General features: G+C 53.0%; 5 protein-coding genes across 5 annotated transcripts; 4 read left to right on the forward strand and 1 right to left on the reverse strand.

Annotated features, from left to right (window-relative positions):
* Nucleotides 1-168: 168 nt before the first annotated feature.
* On the forward strand, nt 169-1,255 carry J4E93_001968 (uncharacterized protein; the record flags this gene model as incomplete). Its single annotated transcript, XM_049339916.1, has 3 exons — nt 169-310; nt 387-799; nt 857-1,255. The coding sequence occupies 3 exons, from the start codon at nt 169-171 to the stop codon at nt 1,253-1,255; spliced, it is 954 nt and encodes a 317-aa protein (XP_049202238.1).
* Nucleotides 1,256-2,604: 1,349 nt separating this feature from the next.
* Nucleotides 2,605-4,857, forward strand: J4E93_001969 (uncharacterized protein; the record flags this gene model as incomplete). Its single annotated transcript, XM_049339917.1, has 5 exons — nt 2,605-2,910; nt 2,958-3,320; nt 3,377-4,180; nt 4,236-4,336; nt 4,611-4,857. The coding sequence occupies 5 exons, from the start codon at nt 2,605-2,607 to the stop codon at nt 4,855-4,857; spliced, it is 1,821 nt and encodes a 606-aa protein (XP_049202239.1).
* Nucleotides 4,858-6,894: 2,037 nt separating this feature from the next.
* On the reverse strand, nt 6,895-9,021 carry J4E93_001970 (uncharacterized protein; the record flags this gene model as incomplete). Its single annotated transcript, XM_049339918.1, has 2 exons — nt 6,895-8,739; nt 8,788-9,021. 2 exons carry the CDS (start codon nt 9,019-9,021, stop codon nt 6,895-6,897), a joined length of 2,079 nt encoding a protein of 692 aa, XP_049202240.1.
* A 9,045-nt stretch (nt 9,022-18,066) lies between these two features.
* Nucleotides 18,067-19,062, forward strand: J4E93_001971 (uncharacterized protein; the record flags this gene model as incomplete). Its single annotated transcript, XM_049339919.1, has 1 exon — nt 18,067-19,062. The coding sequence occupies one exon, from the start codon at nt 18,067-18,069 to the stop codon at nt 19,060-19,062; it is 996 nt and encodes a 331-aa protein (XP_049202241.1).
* A 914-nt stretch (nt 19,063-19,976) lies between these two features.
* Nucleotides 19,977-21,579, forward strand: J4E93_001972 (uncharacterized protein; the record flags this gene model as incomplete). Its single annotated transcript, XM_049339920.1, has 4 exons — nt 19,977-20,157; nt 20,210-20,794; nt 20,840-21,021; nt 21,073-21,579. The coding sequence occupies 4 exons, from the start codon at nt 19,977-19,979 to the stop codon at nt 21,577-21,579; spliced, it is 1,455 nt and encodes a 484-aa protein (XP_049202242.1).
* Between the last annotated feature and the right edge of the window lie 4 nt (nt 21,580-21,583).

The following is a 21,583-nucleotide window of genomic DNA, read 5'->3' on the forward strand; positions in this document are numbered from 1 at the left end:
TAGTCAGGCCAGCCATGACGCTGGATAGACGGATGCTCGTGAGGTGGTTGGAAGGGCAGAAAGGTATAAAGATGTATGGTTTTGCTCTCAATCCCATCATCACAGCCAACCACCTTCTTCTCAGATCACCTGATTCATCCTCGACCTTAAGACTCCATCTTCGACAAGATGAACTACCTTCTCACCCTTTTGCCGATGCTTGCGGCAATGGGAACTGCTTCCCCAATTGCTCCTCGTCAAGAGGACTGGGACGGAACGCAAACTGGCGGTATCTTCTGCGAGGCAAGATTGCAGCCCAACTGGGCTGACTGTGAGTACCTCAACCTCTCTTGCTTTCATCCTTTTCGTCATAGAAGAGCAAGACTGATGCTTCTGCCAATGCACAGGCCGCAACATCATGAGTGGCAATGCCTATTTCGGCGAGGGCACCAACCCGGACATGAGTGTCTGCGTCAACCCAGGGGCATGCCGCATCTGGACACGCGGTAACTGCCGTATCTCATTCTGCAATAACGAGGAGTACGAAGTCTGCGATTCTGCCTCTGGCTGGGGCGGCAGAGCCAGAGCCATCGAGGACAACTGCGCAGAGGACACGGGCGGTTACCAGTCTCCAGCTCCGCCAGCAGACTGGTCTGAGGTCGCCATCAGGCTCGCCACTGACTGGCGTCTGATGTCTACGGCCACAGCAACTAGCTACAAGGAGATTACTGTCGAAGAGGACAAAGCTGAGCTTCAAACCCTCATGGCGGAGATCGATAGCCTCGCCGCGGCGACTGAAGTCAATGGATTGGAGACCCGGGTATGTATATCAGCTTGGTCATTTCGCTCCTCCGAAAGCTAACCACGTGTCATACAGCAAGCCGACAGGTTCTCAGACGTCGTCACATCCTACAACGTCTACATGCCCGGCTCCGCCGTCTTCGTCGCCCAAGTCCCCAACAACGGCGCCTACACAGTCTCAGAGGCAAAGTCAGAGACCTTTTCCATCACAGCAAGCGCTAGTCTCGGTGCAAGTGCATGGGACGCAGTCAGCGCGGAGATTGGCGTTTCCGCCGGTTTCTCCACAACCATGACGAGCACCACGTCCGTTACCATCAACATTGACTGCCCCGGTGGAACTGGGCAGGTCTACTGGCGTCCCTTCTTCGACTCGTATGTGGGTACGCTTGAGGCGGATGGTCGTCGGGTTACTATTTATGTTCCCAAGGACACGGATGCTTCGCGCATGAACTACGACTACCAGTGCACTGGCTAAGCAGCCATACATTTCCACGGATCAGGTTGTTGGTATTCATCTTTCTAGTATAGTCTTCTTGTGCTGGTGCACAGGATGGTTTGAGTCGGTTCAACACCGGCTAAGCTGTGGATAGTAGTCGACACTTCTGTATGATACAACATTATGCAAGAAGAAGTACTGCCCTATATCAGCAATACATTACTCTGATCATAAAAATTTTGCGCAGGGCTTCGGCTCGATCTTTATTTCTCTTATCAATTTGCACTGGAGGATTGAGTATATCTCGTGATACGGAATGTGATGAAGGCGAAAGTGAGGTGCGGGAGGGCCGCTGACGTCGAGATTCTACTGGGCTTGCATATATCCGGGTTACGCAGTTGGATCTTGCCCATGCATATATGCAAGACATGCCACTTGGCTTGTCCACCATTACGGTAAAACCCACGCGCATGTTTCGCAAACTGTGCTTCTAATGAGCTTGTTATCAGACGATACATTGCTCACAAATTGCGCACATCCTTGCCGATCGTCAAACGCACCTACAACTCGCATGAACATGGAAAGGGAATTTCATAATTCTCACAAGCTGCTGGAAAGGTTGTACGACAGCCGAGGGCGAGATGTAGCCGGAGCCACGTGACGACAGCTCGGAGGCTTCGGCGCCCATTTCCCCTAGGAGATATCGGCAGTTGCAGTTATGACATTCGAATACAACTGCCGACACGTCAAAGGTCCACAAACCCTCGCTATCGTCTCACACAAGGTTTAGCTGTCGAAGTGACGATAATCGGCAGTTCAAGAATAGCACAGAGCACATTGGCGATGCTGCGCCGAATCTTGAGGCGTTGTGAGAGACTTGGGTTTGCGATGACTTCAATCCCGCATGGTGTTGTACACGCGCGATTTAGCCAATCAGATTCAGGACGATAAATTGGATGCATCGCGATAACCGAGTTTTGAGGCCAATGAATAGGGCTGAGGATGGGCGTTCAGTGTGATGGACGAGGTTTACCCCGCGAAAGCGCCCCGGAGCTACTGTCCCCGCGTCATCCTTCCAAGCCGCGCGAATCCAGCCACCGACCCACCTTCATCATCTCACGCCTCAGCTATCAACTGCCGACACACACAATCTTGCGCAAGCACCCAGACGCGTTGCGATGGCGATTCCGACTCCGACCCGACTGCCTGACGACGCGGGAAGTGGGCGGCACATGCCCGACGGCTGACTGCCATTTATATGAGCTTTTGCCCCAGGTGAGCGTTCTACACGTGTCGCGCTGCTTACTCTGGCATATACCTACTCACGTGCTACCGTTATCTGGACTCCGGATCGAATATCTTATTACCGGGTAGATCGGTCGCGCAACATGCTGGCCAACGAGATCGTCCCGCTGCTGGTGCAGTACTGGCCGCTTGTTCTGGCTACGACCACCATCGCATATCTCTTCAACAACAAGTACTGGAACGGCCTGAACAAATACCCTGGACATTGGGCTGCGGGATACACCAACTGGTGGCGGCTGTGGGATGTGTCGAAGCACAATCATCAATGGACCAACCTCGCGTTGCATCGCAAGCATGGCGACATCGTCAGGCTGGGACCGAACGTCCTGTCTTTCGCGGACCCAAAGGCTATCAAAGCTATTTATGGGCTGAATAAAGGTGTTACCAAGGTATGCATATGTCTGTTGATCTACTGAGCGATAGCTAACCTCTCCAGTCCGACTTCTACCCCGTCCAAGGCGCCGTTTCCAAGGGCGCGCCGCTGCTCTCCCTCTTCTCCACCACCGACGAAGACTTCCACGCAAAGTACCGCCGATGCGTCAACAACGCTTTTTCCATGAGCTCGCTCGTCAACTACGAGCCTCTCGTCAGCTCGACACTGACATACTGGCTGGACAAGACGGAGGACATGTACGCCAGGACTGGCCAGAGCTGCAACTTCAGTCAATGGCTGCAGTTCTTCGCCTTCGACGTTATCGGCGAGTTGACGTGGAGTAAGCGACTGGGCTTCGTCGAAGGAAACAAGGACGTGGATAACATTATTGGCTTCTTGGGCAAGTTCTTCGACTATGTCGCACCGGTAAGTCCTCACAAGCAGAACCTGGCATGTTTGGGACCATACTTACGCGTTTTCAGGTCGGCCAAATCCCCATCCTCGACCGTCTTCTCTGGAAGAACCCCGTTAGCCTCCTCGCACAGCGCATCGGCCTGGACAAGCGTGTCCACCCCGTCACCCTCTTCGCCCTGAACCGATCCAACGAGCGAGCCACACAAGTCGAGAAGATCAAGCGCTTCGGTCTCTCCGACGACGAGAAAGCCAACCCTCATGGCATCGACCTCCTCTCCAAGTTTGCGCAAGCAAGCCACGACCACGACTTCATGGACGACAACCGCATCCTGTCAACATGCACATCCATGGTCTTCGCAGGCTCGGAAACAACCGCCATCTCGCTGTCAGCCGTCTTTTACTTCCTTGTCAAGCACCCGCGCGTTTACGCGAAGCTCATGCAGGAACTCGATACTGCTGTAGCAGATGGAATCGTCGAGTCTCGCCCTGACAAGACCGTCTCTTGGCCTGAAGCCCAAAAACTCACCTATCTCGACGCTGTCATTCAAGAATCTTTCCGTCTCCACCCCGCACCCGGCCTTATTCTCGAGCGTGTTGTACCCAAGCAGGGTATGCAGATCTGCGGCGAATTCATACCTGGTGGCACCATCGTCGGTTGCAACGCTTGGATCGTCCACCGCCGACCGGAGGTGTTCGGTGTAGATGTCGATACCTTCCGTCCTGAACGCTGGATTGAGGCTAGTCCGGATAAGCTGAAGGAAATGAAGGGCACGATGTTGCAATTTGGTGCTGGAGCTAGGACGTGCATTGGCAAGAACATTAGTCTTCTTGAGATTTACAAGCTGGTGCCGAGTTTTCTGAGGAGATTCGAGGTAAGTCTCACTACTGATGAGATCGAAGATTGGACGATACTAACACTGGTTGCAGGTCCAGCTTGAGCACCCTGATGCTGAGTGGAAGACTCATAACGCTTGGTTCGTTACGCAAAAGAACTTCAATACAGTGTTCAGGCCAAGGAAGGGGTCGCCGTGAGCAGCGAAGTGTTATGAGTAATGTACCTTGTTTCATGTATCGATCTATAGCGTTCTAGCGAAGAGCATACAATATGTGTTATCTGAATATCATGGTTCGAGACCCCCTACAGCAGCACATGCTTGCCTATCTCAACCCTCGCCGCGGCAGTCTGCCTGCCAACATCGCCGAGACCATTGCCGGCAAGTCTAATCCTTTCCCATGAAGACATGAAGTAACTGACGGCCTACATGCAGGAAACATCACCTTCCTGATTAAGTACACGGCCAGTCCCAAGATCCTCGCGTCCCAGATCTCGATCACTGTCGTTGATGTCCGCGGCCACAACAACAGCGAGGTCGGTCACAAGGCAACTGTGTGCATCCACAACGGCCCAGGTGACTTTACAGTCATAGTGTGGAAGCAAGTCAAATGGGGCCAAAATGTTGTGCAGGCACTCGGAGAGAAGGTGGACAAGGTTGTTAGAGAAATCCTGAAGAACGAGGGAATTGATGGATATGGCGACTTCAAGGACTAGGGATTGTGGGCTCGATGATAGAAACCAGGGTGGGAGGTGACAAGCTTGCAAATCGGCCACATGGGGATTCACTGTTACCATGATCTTTGTCTATTCGATACCGTCACTACAACCTCGCACTTGCCGCAGTTGGGATTAGTCGACCTGATTGAAGAGAAGAACTGCTAGTTGGTGGGCCGGCTCTCAAAGCAAACTTTCATTTCGCATCCGCGTCATAAAAACGCTACCAAATCCCAAATCATGGCTCTCAGATGTTTCCGCGGTCACGCACGGCCTTGTATAGTTCACCCGGAATCCACGATCAACACCCGCTTGCACAGTGACGCAGACTGAGTTCTTAGCGCAAACACCCCAGGTCCACTCTGCCGCCTACGCGGGAGTCTCGTACGTCCAAAACTCTCCACTTTATCCTCCCCACTTTGCAATATACCAATCAAGTCGCGACCAATCACCTCATCATGTCAACTGATTCGCTCGAACAGCGACTCTACGATCTCCTACAGCCTTACCGCGAGGAGTGCTACAAGAATGCTCCCAACACCGCACCGCCGGCAATAGAAGAAGAACGTCTGCTTCTTATACTCTGTGGTACGTAGACATTCTTCCCGCTCCAACTCCACCCTACTCAGGCCTAACTCCTTCCCACAGAGAACATATCATTCATCATCCGCCACAACCAGTCATCATACGGCAAAGTCATCGTTCCAATTGATATCTCCGTCGGCTCTCGCAACTGGTCTACCATGGTCAAAGGCAGCGGAGGAATAGCTGGGCTTGGTATCTTTGTCAACGGGAACGGGTATACACACACTGTGATGCGCTGCTGGGCGAGGAAGGAAGACGGGAAAAACGTGATCGAGATTCTGACGGAGGAGTGTGACAGGGCGTTGGCGAACTTCTTTCCCGAAGTGAAGGTAGAACCACACTGAGAGCTATGGGCAAGCGCGAAGGCAGTCACTATGTTGTTGGACAAGAGCGAAGACCGGCGAAGGGAGGGAGGAGGATCTTGAAGCACTATCGACAATTATATGAGTGGTGAGGGTGAAGATTCGAGCTTTCAGTAACCAATTTCACGTGCAACCACGGTGTCTTGGCATTCTGGTCATGGGCAGTTGCCATTTTCCACACTTCTCTCTCCTTCCACAAACACCTGTAAACGATAACCAATCTCCCGACGTCAAACCAAACAAGCCCTCTTGCCAATGTCTACGTCCCAGCCCGCAAACGCGCTCGAACAGCGCATCTACGACCTCATGCGCCCATTCCGCAACGAATGTTATGAAGCGCCCGACACCGTCGATCAAGTCGCCGCTGCCAGTCGTGCTGTCAAACTCGAGCGAAGGATCCTCGTGCTAGCTCGTACGTCCAAGGTCCATTCGTTTCGCGCTTAGCATTCCAACTGACATGTGGCCAGAGAATATCTCATTCCTCGCACACAACAACATCGCAAACACCGAGCAAACGATCAACGCCTCGGACATATTCGTGGTAATGAGAGGTTGGACTGGAGACGGAGTGGCGAAGACGGGCGGTGCGATTGCGGTCCTTGCACGCTATCCGGAGGGTACTACGGGCGTTGTCAAGGCTACATTTGAGGCTGGTGTCAGCGTAGTTGATGCACTGTGTACCAAAGTTGACGAGATGCTGGCTGCAAGCTTCTGAAAGATGCAGCAACGGTTGTGAGCAGAGGGTAATGATTTTGGTGGGCAAGGAGCGATTGGCAAAAGCAGGCGAAAGCATGAGCTCCTCGGTGGTTGGGATTTTACGAGATGTCCACGGTGGCCGATAAAACCCGGTACTAGCATTGTCTGAATTGCTCTTCAAAATGTCGTCGATTTAAGCTCATGCCTCGACTCCTGACGTGTGATGGGATGATCTGATTGCAGCAAAAGTGGGGCTTGCTAGTCCTGGATCCCAAGACATGGCTCAAGCTAGGTGTCTGACTCGTGGGCCATATCTGAACGGCCTCTCACACTGACCAGTGGGCGGAGTAGGACGCACTATCCAGCGTTTCGCGCAAAGTTCCAAACTGAGCGCTCAATGCGTCTTCGCCCAACCTCGGTAGAAGTCTAGGCACTCGGCGTTAGCAACACTCGCGCTGGTCTTGACGTTGAGCCCGCAAAGTATCTGCTTGACAGCGCCTTCGACCTTCTTGCCGTTGGTAGTGACAGGTATCTCTGGACACTCATCCACTACGGCTGGGACATGACGTGCGCTAAGTGCCTGCTTGATCGTTGTCTTGATCCTTCCAACGAGATCAGTAGAGATCTGACGACCCTCTGCCATCTTCAGAAAGAGCACGACGGTCTCATCCGTATCAGTCTCTCTCCTTCGACCGATGCAAAGTGCGTCCGCGACGTCCTCGGGGAAATGCTCCAGTACCACGTTGTATATTTCGGCCGATCCGAAGCGTACACCCGCAGGTTTGAGTATGCCGTCGCTGCGTCCAAGCATCCACAGTCCACCGGTTTCAGGATTGAATCGTACGAAGTCGCCGTGATGCCAGATTGGCTGATTCTTCTCGTTCGTGAATTTGTCAAAGTACGACTTCCGGTACTTTGAATCCCCTTCAGGACCCCAAAATGCTACTGGCTGACAGATGAAGGGCTTGGTGCAAACTAGGTCGCCTGGCTCGCCTGACATCGAGACATCGGCACCTGTGTAGTCATATGCAGCGATTGCCATGCCTAGACCAGCGCCTTGGATTTCGCCTTCATAAACGGGTAGAAGTGGGTTGGGTGCACCGAAGAGTGAGATGATGTCTGTACCACCAGTGATGCTGCCGAGGTTGATGGTCGAAGGGAAGGCGGAGTAGACGTAAGCGAAAGTGGAAGGCGCGAGCGGTGACCCCGTCGAGTAGATTGCTTCAAGCCTTTTCATCGCAAGCCCCGCAGCAGATGGATCGATGGACTTCTGCTCCAAAATGGAAAGGTACTTTGCGGACGTGCCGAAGTGCGTGATGTCAAACTCGTCTATCAGACGATGCATTGCTAGGTCGTCTGGGACGGACGTCGATGAGTCCGAGCCGTCTACATATCGAAACGGAGAACCGTCGTAGAGTACTAATGTAGCGCCCGAGGCGAGCCCACTGACCAGCCAATGCCACATCATCCAAGTACATGTGGTAAAGTAAAAGAGTCGTGAGCTAGGTTTTATCGAGCAATGAACGATGTGCTCCTTTTTGTGCTGCAGGAGCGTACCGATGGCCCCATGAACAATACATTTGGGTGCACCTGTCGTGCCACTCGAGTAAAGGATATAAACTGGATGATCTGGCGGCAGTTGCTTGAAGATGAGTTCTGACGTGGCCTTCAGTGATGTGAATGTCGCGTAGTCGTAGGCTTTGCCAGATTGTACCGGGATCGAGGTGACGTCGAATTCTACTGAAGGTACAGTGGGAAAGATGATGACGGCTTCGAGTGATGGGAGCTCCCTGACGATCTCGGTGACCTTGGGTAGTACTGGGTGGCTCCGACCATTGTAGAAGGCGGCATTGTCTGCAAAGAGCAGGGTCGGCTCAATCTGGCGTAGTCGATCGAGGACAGCATGGACGCCAGTATCTGGGCTTACTGCGGTCCATACTGCCCCCAGCGACGACGCGGCCAACATTGCTACCAACGCGTTGGTGTGGTTCGCAACATAGCCAGCTACCCGGTCGCCTTCTTTGAGACCCAAATGTATCATGCCGGCCTGACATAGCTTCACTCTATCCCTGAGTTCCTTCCATGTCACTGTTTCGCGTGTAGTCTCTGTAGCGGCGATGACGGCGGGTGATTCGGGGTTGACTTCGGCGGTCGGGAAGAGGAGATTCTCAGCGAAGTTTAGTGTCGCTCCAGAGAAGAATTTCGGACGGGGGAACATGGGCAGTTCTTCATCCACGGCCTATCGTCTGTAAGTAGAGGCTACATGGATGGATCTACAATGACTGACCGATGTGAAGGCTCCCTGGTGTCGGACACCCACGAATTCCCACGTTCTTTGCCAGAATTCGTTGATATTTTCGATGCTCCATTTGTGTAATTGCGAGTAGTCGGATAGTTGCAGATTGTGTGTCTTGTTCACTGACTGCAAGAACTGGTACATGGGCGTCGTCTCGGGTGAGGAGTGCTTCCAGAGAAGTTTGGGGCCTGTTGATGTGCCATTGGCACCCTTCGTGCCGTTCATCGCGTCGCGATCGTTATGATAAGTGCTCTCAGCAACCGTAGATACCGATGTTGTGAGAAAGAATTGAGGTTTGCGGCTATTGCAGGCTCCTAGTAATTCTCGACGGCGGTCTCGGTTTCCCCGCGCCCCATGCGATGTTTGACAGCGGCAAGTTCCGACACAGTAGCGCATCACGAAAACGTCGCGGTTCCCTACCCCAAACACCACAGCACCTCCATCGACTGTGGAGCCAAAATCACGTCCGATCCGGGTATTTCTAGTTTAGGATCCGTCCTTCCATCGACTCCCCAGGCTGCCGGTGCGTTGACTACGTCACTCGAATAAGGCCGTGGGGTCTACGTCGCGCATATTCGGAGGCGTCAACTACGCGCCCACGCACCCAATAATTTCGAACTACGCCTCGACTCTCAGCAGCGCTCGCAGCTGTATTACAGCCACGCGCACTCAACAGTTTCATCCCCGTTATGCCACGACTACGAAGAACTCGGGCGGTGAAGGCACGCGAGATGCGGACGCAATACGGAGCTTAGGAAGGGAAAGAGCGGCCAAGACTGTCACCTCCTTACTATTGCCTCAATGTCGAGTTTCAGCGCTGCGATCGACACTCTGCCTTGGGGCCAAATTCACCGGTCTTCCGGGGTCGTTCGCATCTAAGCTGATGGTGTGTAGAGGACGGACAACGCATCTCCCACCTATCCCGGATGGGCGTAGCGCCTGGTCCTTGCACACTCCTCTGGATGGAGCACCTGCCACTCTATCGTCTGCCCTTCTACGTTTGTTCTTCAATAGTTCGTCTTAGGAGATTGCGAAGCGTACTTGGTATACACCGCTAGCGCCCGGGCAAATTGGGGCGTCGATTACAAACCTCATGGCAAGATTCGGGTGCAGGAACGATTTCACGCCTGTCGCGAATGGGCGTCAGGATCAGATGCTCACTCAGAAGTCTCACGCGGTGGCGCCGATGTCTGCCTGCTTTGCTAGCGTCTAAGTCCACCACACCTACACGTGGAGATCTGGACGATCCCGTCCATCCTGCTCCTCCAACCTGCTCGGTTCATCTGAGAATCCTGAAACCTTAAGGATTGCCGTGGCCGCAAACGCTGAAGCTATGAGAATATTACCCATTGAGCAAGACCTGAGTCGAATGAGCTTAACGCGTATTGGATTGTACAATCCTTGTTAAGAAACGACTGTAATCGGGTACTTTCAATACACGACGCTAGAGGGGCCATCATAAACCAGGTATCCAGGCGAGCTTGCTCCACTCGGCCCACACCCAAACCGAACCTCGAGTTCGCTCTGTCTACTCCAGGTACAAGGATGTGTGGAAGATTGGTACCTGCATTAGCCTTCCTTGCACCTGTCACTTGACCGCTACCCGGGGTAATGACGCGCGAACACTCGTATGGTCTGAGGCCACTAAACCAGACCACCACGCGTTTTACGACTCCGCAATCAGGTCTATGGTCGGGTCTCCAGTCAGCCTTCCAGGGGCATCGCTAAGATTGACTGCAGCTTTGTTGCAACGCAAACGCAAGTCTAGAGCCGAGCCATGCCGAGATGTTGCCAAAGAAATCGGACGCCGTCTCGACGCAGCTCTGGGCATATTGCTGAGCGTGCAGGCATGGACTAGTGTCGCAGATCCTCGAACTCTTTTGCATGTCTTACATGCATGTTAAGCGCATGCAGGTTGCATCCAGAACACTTTCGTGTTCCTTACGATCTCAGGTCATAGTGACAGGATGGATGTTTTTCAGCACGCGTCATCCTAGCATTCCGGCATCATGAAGGCGACCAGGGCCTTGCAGCTTGACCTTAACGAAGATACGCGATGCGCGTGCCCGCTTTCGTGCCTATGGTACCTGCTTCAGCCGATGCGCATCCTCAGTGTGTATGCTAGCCCTACAACCCTTGTCCCTGTCCCTGTATTCCCCTTTCACTGGATCTGCGCATCATGAAACCACAGATGCTCGGATAAGTCGGAGGCTTCTGCTTTACCGACCAGTATGAGAGAGGTTGGGTTTGTTGTATTTTATACTGACATCTTCGCACAGGCAGAAAATATCCGCAATGATCCCCATCACAAGCGTAGAGGCTTGAGGCTCTTGTTCACAGCATGTGGCGGCCATGAAAAAGAAGTGCAAAACAGAATGATGCGAGCTCCTTCGTGCACGCAGCCGTGGAAAGTAATAACGCCATTCAATCGCTGCCACATCCTTGTACCTTACCCCGGCCCTTCGCTGCTCTTTCCCAACCCGCGACGACTAGTGGAGTCCCATGCTTCATGTTCCCGCAACTGGCCATAACTGGGCGTCGGCGGAGAAAGAAGCTAGATATCAACGTTTTGCGAGGTCGGTGCGCCGCTTGGAATACATGAGGAGGGGATGAATATAAACCGGCTCAGTGCCACTGTGATATCGACATCAACATCAACAATTCGAGAGCTCTCTCATTCGCCATAGCCAAGCTTTCCCTGACGGTATAGTCTGTCGACACTTCTGGTACGTTGAAGATTGTTCTCCCCCCAGAGGTCTACCTCTGGAGACAATAGCTAAAGCATCACATCCAGTACTTTACTCCAGTACGCTCACTGCAAAACTCGTCTTTTGTCAAGATGGCCAGCAACGATCGACACGATGCCTTTTCCCTCAAGTTCTACGACCAAGGCCTGTCCTGTCCGACCACGAACGGAATACGGAGGTTGCCCTCAGACGCGCCATGCACATATCATGCGGCCGTGCTCGGACCCCGTCCTCCACAACCTGGCTCGCATTCAGCGATGTTCTCGCGCCAGATGCTCCAATATGTCCCGCCGTCTTGCTTGACGCAAGACTGGTCTACTGGTACTTCAGCGAATAGTGGTTGCACGTGTGCATCTGCTGGGGGGTTCAGAGCGGACAACATGGCTCGCGAGATCGAGATCATCGTTCGAGCTTCAAAGATCGCTGCCGCCACAAACACCACTGGGCAACGATAATTCAAGCGCGGGCGGAATGACAACTGGAGAAGCGCCATTGTCACTAGCTTGGTGAGCCTCGCGTCGGTGACTTCTGGGCAAGCCTTCTTCCCAAAGACGCTGCGGTCGCGTCGTTTGATAACCGTGACAATATTTTCTTCAACTGGCGTAGCAGCTGCTACCGAATTTTGTACTTTACAATGTATTACTACACTTCTCCTGCCCGACTACATCCTACTTGGCAGAGCTTTTACCAATCGTCATCTCCCATGCTAAGCGATTGCCTAAATGTCGCCAGCATACATGGGGTCCTTGCAGCACATCAGTGAAGCCACCACCACACTCAGCACGATCGGGCTTACTACACACAGACTGCGCCATTGCCGCCAGGCTGGTCGAACGACAGGCATAGTATCCACTCCGCTAATTGTAGCCTAACAGTCCTTGCACGAACGGAGCGGAAGCAACCCGAACCCACTGGCAAGTGTCTCCGGGTACGGTACTTACCAGACATTCCTAGACTGTCCGTGGCGGTCAACATGAACGGCTTGACGACTTCATGCGGACACCCCCACGTCGCCAACTCCATGACCGTAGATCTTCGGTTCGAGATGCAATTTTACTCGTCATTAGCTGTGCGCAGCTCCTCACCACTGGAGCCTAGAACAATATCAATGTATAGCCTGGCGAACAAGACGACCGCGAGGTGATGCTAGTCAAACAGAAAGGCAATACATCCCAGGATTGCAATCCCACTTCCTCAGTCTCGCGTCCAAGCTGCGTCTTACTGCGTACAGCACGTGGCAGGCATGTTCCGCCAAACGTCCGGTCATGGTCAGCCTGATTCACTAGCGTCGACTCCTTTGGTCTCACCAACACACTGAAGGCTGTTCCACTAGCGACCTTAGCTCGATGTAGCGGTGTGTAGGAAGCACGCCAGTTGATAAACTTCGCTCTGTTGATGCATTCGGCCAGCAAGTTATACAGCAATAGCCACACCCCTGCTCGCCTGTTGAAATTTCGATAAGCTTTGAACACACAAAATCTCTTCGGATCCGAGGGTTTTATATCTCCTTCGCCACTGCCAGGGTCATGAGTACCGTAAAGCTATCTCAGGCACTCTCCGCGGAGTCTCACCACCAAAGTCGAAGCACCATCGTCTTAGGAAACGCGGCAGAATAGAACTGCGTACGAGACAACTTAATCTTTGAAGGATTCATGCGCAGTAATTTGCGGCTTGCGTCATCTGTCGCACTGCAATACAGAGTCAGTGGCGAGCTTTCCGCGCTGCGGACCTTTCACAGCCACACAACACATTGTCACCCATGATTGAACATGAACATAGAATCCAGGGAAACTGAACTGCAAACGAAGAGTCGGACGCGAGAGAAATCTGGGCTTCGCGCTTCCGGCTTCTTTACACCCAACCAGATAGATTACCTGCCACACTTCATGCACGTAGATGCAGGGGAAGCGCTTGCAGTTGCGACTATCAGACTGTCGATCTCCGACAATGACACCCATTCCATAGCAGTAGCACGATCCATGCACATGAAAGCCTTTGGATTTTCAGCCGGGCAGAGGAAAGCGCTTTCCGCGGCATGATCTTGTCATCGATTTCACCCCAGCATTGCGCCTCGGGTCGTCGCGTGGGTCTGAGGGGTAGACGCCTTGCCGCTTCCACAACCGACAGCCTTCTAGAAGCTTCCAACAACTTTCGGAGGAAGGACATTCAGCCAACCTGAACCTTGCAGTCACCTGCTCAAAAATTTTGGTCTAATGAGCCATTGGCGTACGGGCTTGTGATGCGCAATACTCTCAACTTCATCCTGAGTCTGCGCAACTTCAATCCCGCGTCTCGTTCAGCTATAGTCTAGAAGGCAGAACTGCACCGGCCGTTTAATAGCTTGTGCGACGAGCGACGACCCTTCGGCTGCCAAAGGACTTGCCGTCCCCTGTCCCCCCGCTGCACTTGAGTGTAAACTTCGCTGTGAGTAGTTCTCCCTACACTCATGCCATGTTGGGGTTTTGCAGCTGATCGGTGCCCGCGGAACTGCGACTGGAAATTAGGCTGATGTGGACACACTGCCTCGCGCGGAATCGGCAGGGCTGTGCGTGTCACGGCACCAGGGCAGTGATGCAACTGGGTAACACGGGATGACGAAAGTGTGGGATGACGCTGTTGAGATTGTCGGGGAAGCGGCTTTGCTTCCATTTCCTTCCTGTTTGGACCGTCAAGGCTGAACAGGGCTTACAGAATCGATGGCACCCTTGCATTGTCTTCGCATCGGCTTCTCTCCCTGGTGGTGCTTACTACTGAATGGAGCAGATATCTCGGGGAAGCGGCTTCGTCCAGCTGTTGTTCTCGTCACTCGCTTATCAGAGCCCTTATCTATACCACCTACCTAGGTAGGGTCGGATCCTGAGGCACAAGCGTGCCTGGGACAAACCCTCACCCCCCTCACACAACCTAACACTAAACTTCTGTTTCTGGAGCAGGTGTACTGATTCCACCTCTGAAAGACTGTCAGAAAAGTTCTAGTGATCGAAAAAAAAACCGACACTCATCATCTAAAGTCCTGGAGGTGGGATAGCCAGCAAGTATAACCAGCGACCTCGGGTCGGGAAAGCTGTGCAACTCTGGTCGGGTGCCACTTCTTGTGTCAAAGCGGATTACCCGGGCCGCATTTCGTGAACGCCCGGCAAGGCCGATGTGAGCAGACCGGCGACCTCGACCGCCTCTTGTGCTTGTGATCCTCGGGACGCCGATCCTTACTTTACGTCTCACCAGGCTGTATACACATGGTCTCACTGCCTATTCGGCGCTACATCCGCGGCCAGATCGTACCGTCCAGTGGGCGAACGTGCCATGCGCCCGTTATTAGCCCCACGGATCTCGCGTCTGGTTTGACCGCGGAAGCAGGCTGTAACTACCATGATCAGGGGGGTCTTCCACTTCGAGCAGCTAGTGGGATCTTGGTATCCACAGCCACGCTCTCACTCAAGGTTAGGGGTCCTTCTACTCTTGCCCCATGGGTACGAGAGCATGCAGTGGCTTTCTTTCCCGCTTCCGCGCAAACGAGGCAAGTAAGAAAACCTTCTAGATACGGCTAAGCGTCATTGCGAATGAGAGATGAAATGAATGATTCGAGTCATCTTGCTTATGTGCTGTCTGTTACAGTTCTGCTTGAGGCGCTGCGCAACTAGCACTTGTCTCACACGCACGGAGACTGGCTCAGTATACCCCAGCAAATGCCATAGCAGCTCAAGTATAAGTAGCACCTTTCGCGCGGCTGTTGAGATGTATTGGACAAATCTTCTACAACTACACTACTGCTTGACTGAACAAAATGGCTTCCTCATCGCCAGTAGCAATGACTTCCGCCGCGGCTACCATTGGCTCTTCCCAACGTAATGGCCAAGAGCCCCTTTCAACTTCACTTCATCAGCACGACATTATCCACGCAGACGGTAACAGATCTACTGGTATTGCTGCCAGGGCATATAGTAGTGAGCTGATCTGTGTTGGGATGTGGGCCAACAAAGAAGAACAGCAGGACACCAACACTGCCACGAATGGAGGTAACAATGACCTATCATCGGTCTGATCTAGAAGGTATTGATCTCTCATAGTTCATCCTCCGGCACCCAACACAGCCTGTACGCGCCACCGCAAGCTGAGCGAAGCATGCTCTCTCTCCTCCGGAGACCTCCAAATCGTCAGGCTTCTCGCAGACCCATACGCGGCCGAATCTGCCGATAACATACGGGGTGGAGGCGCCAGTGAGTTGTCAGCGGCGCTGTGTACATGCGTCGTAGCGATCGAGGTTTACGAGGACGAGGCGGAGCCACGGAAGGCAAGGACAAATGGAGTGTCGGCGTCGGAGAGGCGGCTGACTGGAATGAGGTAGTACTGAGATTTGCCCATCGCCCTTTATGGGATACGAACCATGTGTATGAGCGACATGATACCGGACGTTTGGTTGAGGGTAGAGCGACATGGTATTAGGGACTAAAAGCTGTACTTTGCGTTACTTGTTAGCTTGCGGTATATCGGTAGAGAAGAATGCATCCAGAATCTTTTGTGTCACACTGCCCACGCGTGGCTGCCTAGTGCCGTTGTTTTGTTGATCGCAATGGCATTGTGGCCCCCATACGCGAGGCTGTGCCGCGTTGGGCTGTTTTGCTACGCGCTCCAGCCTTGTCGCGATCACATTGCATTGGAGCCTGCTTCTCATGTAACCCACTACATTGTTGTGATGCCTACCGAAATACGAAGGGTCAACACCAGTACCTTTCGCGGATCGAGATCGAGATCGTCGTCAACACTGAACGAAGACGGGCACCTACACCACGGCGCCCATCCCAACTACTCGTCCAATCATTCTCGCGGAACAGCCGTCGTCCTCGCCATGACGACTGCGCTTCACGTTGATCGCTCGCGATCCAGTCCACAAAGAACGTGATACCTACTACAAGATATGAAGCGCCTCACAAGTATGTAGGTATCTAGATAGCTGGACTTGCCAGCGGCTTCCTGTTCCTACTACACCCGCCACTTCCACCTACAATCTTAGAACTTATATGCACCATCTGCTAACGCTCATGTATACGTAGATCACGTTTGCCCTAACTCCCGGAGTCCTGCTGATCTCTCGCCTCACAACGTCGGAATCCACGAGCCTCACGCGCTGCCATGACACGCGTCGAACGCTAGCTATCCACCAGCACGACTACAAGCCATATCTAGCCATAAAGTTTCTAATGGCTTCTTCCAACCCCCCAATGATACACTCGTCCTCAGGCGCTGATGCACTAAGAATACGTTCGTTTCTTCCGCACGCATGTATATATATGGACAGCACAGTTTGCAGCGCACTGTTGACCCCGACCGGAATCGAGACCACGAAATCTACTTCATGGCCGACGGGAGTGAGAATCCAGCGAACGATGAATGCGAGGTTATCTGTTGGGTAAATGTCAGAGTGACAACCGGAGTCAGGGGTTCGATGCTTACTAGCGACTACCTCGATCTGTCGGTCCATATCCGCATCGTCTCTTGTAGGAAATCGGTGTGGCCAAAGGAGGTTAAAGATACGCTGCTCGAGTGGCCCCATGGCAGTTTTTGGCATACTTGCTGGGTCTGGATACCTTGACGGGTGCTAGATGTGGACCTTGCTGTGAGCAAAGTAGCATCGGTTACGAAGCGTTTTGTCGACATTTTGTTTGCCTAGCTACACTTAACATATGTTTGTCGCGTCGGACGAAGTAAGAAGGCCCTAGCAGTCCGAAGAAGCTGATGCGTTACGTGGAAATGCGACAAAGTCAGAGGTACTTCGTTCCCGAGATATGCTAATTTATACACTGTCATGTTACAGGAATCAGCAAATTCGTTTTCACCCCAATAAAGTTGGGGTTTTCGGCGTTCAATACCTTTCTTGAGTAGAGAATCACGAGGCGGACTTCTCGCAATCAGTCATGATATCGTATTGTGAATTGTAAGTCGCACTCTGCTGTGTGGGTCACGACTGCCTACAGAGAGCATGCTGACCTTCGATCCAAGAGAGGCTTTACTGATCAGGCCGCAGACGATGGCGATGAACATAGAACGCTTTCTCGAATGTGCCTGTTGGGTGGAAGACTCCTTGACCCGCCGGCGCCCGCGTGAACGGACAATTGCGGAAGACGCTAGCTGGCTTATCGATAAGAGATCGCACGGGCCAACCTCCACTCGATCTTTTCCTGGGCCTGGCCACTCGTGATGCTACTCGTGCAGCCCGCATAGCAACCTTATCATCTGCGAACTCTCTGCGATCGATCGCGATTGATGCGACTTCTGGAACGGCTGTATCTCCCGTTAAGGAAGCCTCAATCGATCCCGGTGCCGATACGCTCTCTCGCCCGGCCATACCTCTACCGTCCAACCGCGGCCATGGACCTGTCTACGGATGCCGCTGAGCGTGTTCGTATGTCGCCCTTTCAAATTGAACGGGTCTGGCTGACGATCACGGCAGAAGGGCTCGGTGCATCATGACACACATGCCACCCCACCACAATTCATCCAGAAAGAGCATTGGCGATATCAGAGTATGCGCAAGGCCGACCTTGATACCGATCCCAACATCTTCGATCTTAGTAGACGCGACGAGTTCAGTGAAGAGCGCAAAGACATCTGGCGCCCTGCGGGCTTTATTCCAGCAGCTCAAATTGACGCTGCTTGCCAGGCGTATGCAAGGGGCAAACCACTCTCTGTACCTGCACAAGACGCACAGATCTTTGAGCATCGCGATTTCCCTGGTCTTCAAGTCATATCTGGGCTCCTTCCACCTGAGACGCAAGTTCTCTTCACATCATGTCTGATGCACAGAGACCTGGCAGATCCAGGCCATAAGATCAACCTCCAGGCGGACTATGATATACCATACCCCCCGAAACCAACGTCAGATGGAGTGCGCTTTGATAGTTCCTTCTTCCTTCGCCAACGGTCAGATCCAGCGGACTGCCTGACTCCGAAGCTTCCAGACAAGTCGAAACCCCTGAACAACGAGCAATTCTTGTACACCAAGCTTCGTTGGCTGACCCTCGGCGAACAATACGATTGGCCAACGCGCAGTTACGCAAAGCATGCGACGCCATTTCCGGAAGACCTGTCAACGCTTGTGACGGGCCTTTTCCCACATATCCGGCCTGAATCTGGCGTTGTCTTGATGTACTCAGCCAAGGATTTTATGCCTGTGCATCGCGACGTCAGCGAGCAATGTCAACGCGCGCTAGCGAGCTTCAGCGTCGGATGCGATGGAATCTTTATCATGGCTCGAGGGGAAGATGACGGGGAAGGTGAGAATGCACGACGAAGCGTTGCGATTCGAGTCCACAGTGGCGACGTTGTGCATCTCACCGGTAATGCTCGCTGGGCATGGCATGCGATGGCGCGTTCAATACCAAGCACATGCCCAGCTTACCTTGCAAACTGGCCCGCTGGTACACCTGGTTCTACACCAGCCGAAGAGAAGACCTACAAGAAGTGGAAGGGCTATATGGGTACCAAGCGCATCAACGTGAGTTGTCGGCAGGTCTGGGATTAATCCGACGGCAGCCAGAGGGCCGGCCCGTCTGTGGAATTCCATCGCAGCGGACACGAGTGCCTTCGTGACAATCGGATCCGTACGCTCGGTGTAGTAGTTCTGCTGACGGCGGCCGAGTAGCGCACTCCACGGTGGAGCAGCTCTCGGAGCGTTAATGAACCCAGTTTCAGCAACTTTATGCAACGTCAAACGCACCACAACTCAATTCTGCGAAAGTTTGCACATTCTGTCACAAATCTGCTCATGCATGTGCATGCTTTTCTTCACCTAAGCCCTGTCTTCGTGCAGCAACCCCTACTTCCTTTTCCCGCGAGGTGCAGCGCTCAGCACGGGACTTGAGTTCTCCAATGCACCTCCAATGCACTCCAACGCTCTCCAATTTCTTTTTCCTTGGCCTAGGCCACCAGCTCTCTTCACGGGTTGAGGGCCGCCCCTAGCGAGTCAGCTAGCCCAGTACGGGAACCTGACGCTAGCATCTGACCAGCCGCTATCACGGAGTTTTGGTTCGTCGGAAAGCACCCTGCGCATTAGCTTTTGAAGCCACTTGGATGCTAACGAAGATTAATACCAAAAGAAGCCAGATGAATGCATGGGGCCTTGAACACCATGCGTCAGGACCCTGGCGGTTTCTGACGTGGTACTATCTATCGGTGGACGCTGCATCCAGCCCTTGGTCGCCTCATGCTGAGGGTGTGAGTTTGTGCTGTTGGTTAGCGCTTTGCGCGCACTCTCGATTCTTATGGTTCTGATCGAGGCGCAGTCATGGATGGCTTAAAGTTTAAAACCTTCGCACGCCTCCTCGGCCCGTATGTTTGTTAGTGTAACGTTCACCTCCGCACTTGAAGCTGTTCATCCCTCTTCTATCTTGTCTTTGCATTGTATTGTCCTTTCAAGAAGAGCTGACGCAGGACGTCATGGGGTTCCTGACCCTCCCCCAGTTTCGCTACCACGGACCGTGGGTACAGATGCTGATTGCTGGCCTCGGTGTTGGCTCTTCAGCGGGAATCTACGTTGCGCTCAACCTTCTTGGAGCTGGTGGTGGGAAGCCGGACTCAGCGCAAGTAGTTCAGGTTGTAAACGCGACATTATGTGCAGGTACGCGATCATGCACAAGCCACGAGAACGACGCATACTGATCATATCGCAGTTTGGTTCTTCTCGTCCTCTTTTGGCGGCTCAATCCTAAATAAGCTCGGACCCGGGTTGACTATGTGCATTGGCGTCCAGACCTACGCTGTGTACGTTGGATCTCTCTGGTATTACGATGAGACGGGTAAGACGGGCTACCCTTATGCCGCTGGCCCTATCATCGGCATTGGCGCAGGTATGGTCTTCATCGCTGCGGGCTATGTTGCAACAGGATATCCGGAAGAAAGAGAAAAGGGGTCTTATGCGACCATCTTGATGAACATGCAAGCGCTCGGGTCCGTCATTAGTGGCATCATTCCGGTCATCATCAACAGAAAGTCGGACACTGTTGCTGGCGTACCGCGATCGGTGTATATCGCCTTCATCACGATTATGGTCATCGGCGGTCTGCTATGCCTGGCTTTGCTTCGGCCACACAAGCTTACGAGAGACGATGGCTCCGTCGTTGCTGTTGATCGCCCAAGAGGAGCTTGGGAGGAGTTGAGATCCAACTTACGGGTTTTTACAGATCCTGTTCTTCTCATGATGCTACCTGCGTTCTTGCCCGCTGAGGGATTCTTGGTGTACAGTGGATCGGTCAATGGTAGGTCTTCGAGCACTCGTCAAGATAACGCTCACACATCCATAGCCTTCAATAACAACCTCCGCACCCGTTCACTGCTTTCGTTCATTGCTGTCGTTATACAAATACCAGCAGGGTGGATCTTGCAATACGTTCTTGATTACCCTGGGTGGGGTCGTCGCAAGCGTGGACTCATCGGCTTGACTGGCGTGTGTATCCCTCTAGTCATTGCATGGGTTTGGGAAATGGTATGCCTTGAAGACCATCATCACCCGCCATTGCGTCCTAACTTTATCTAGATTCGCACCCGTAACTATGATCGCAACAATCCGCCCACCAACCCTACGGACTGGGACGAGCTCAAATTCGGTTGGGTGTTTTTCCTTTTTATGCTAAACTGGGTCTTCTCACAGTTGTGGCACAACATAGTCTACTACTGGATTGGCGCCCTCACGAACTCCCCCCAAAAGCTCACGCATTATGTCGGCGTCTTTCGCGGCGTACTCGGCGCAGGAGAAGCAATCTGCTTCGGCCTCGACAGCATCAAAATCCCGTTCATCGCTGAGGCAGGTGGCATCTTGCTCTTCTACTTGATGGGTATCGCGAGCTTCTACTACCTGGGATTCTATCACATGACGGATACCAATTACAATCGTGCCGAGGAGGGCGCGGTAGTGCCAAACCACATTTTGGAGCAGGAAGGAATAAGTTCAGGTCACGAAGTCGTTATTCGAGACCGAGAAGCGAAAGAGGGGTATGTTGCGGAAACCGAAAAGGACGGATCTAGTAGCGGAGAAAAGGTTTGAGTCT

Source organism: Alternaria ventricosa (genome assembly GCF_023758065.1).
Source record: "Alternaria ventricosa strain BMP 2768 chromosome Unknown scaffold_3, whole genome shotgun sequence".
Classification (NCBI taxonomy): domain Eukaryota; kingdom Fungi; phylum Ascomycota; class Dothideomycetes; order Pleosporales; family Pleosporaceae; genus Alternaria; species Alternaria ventricosa.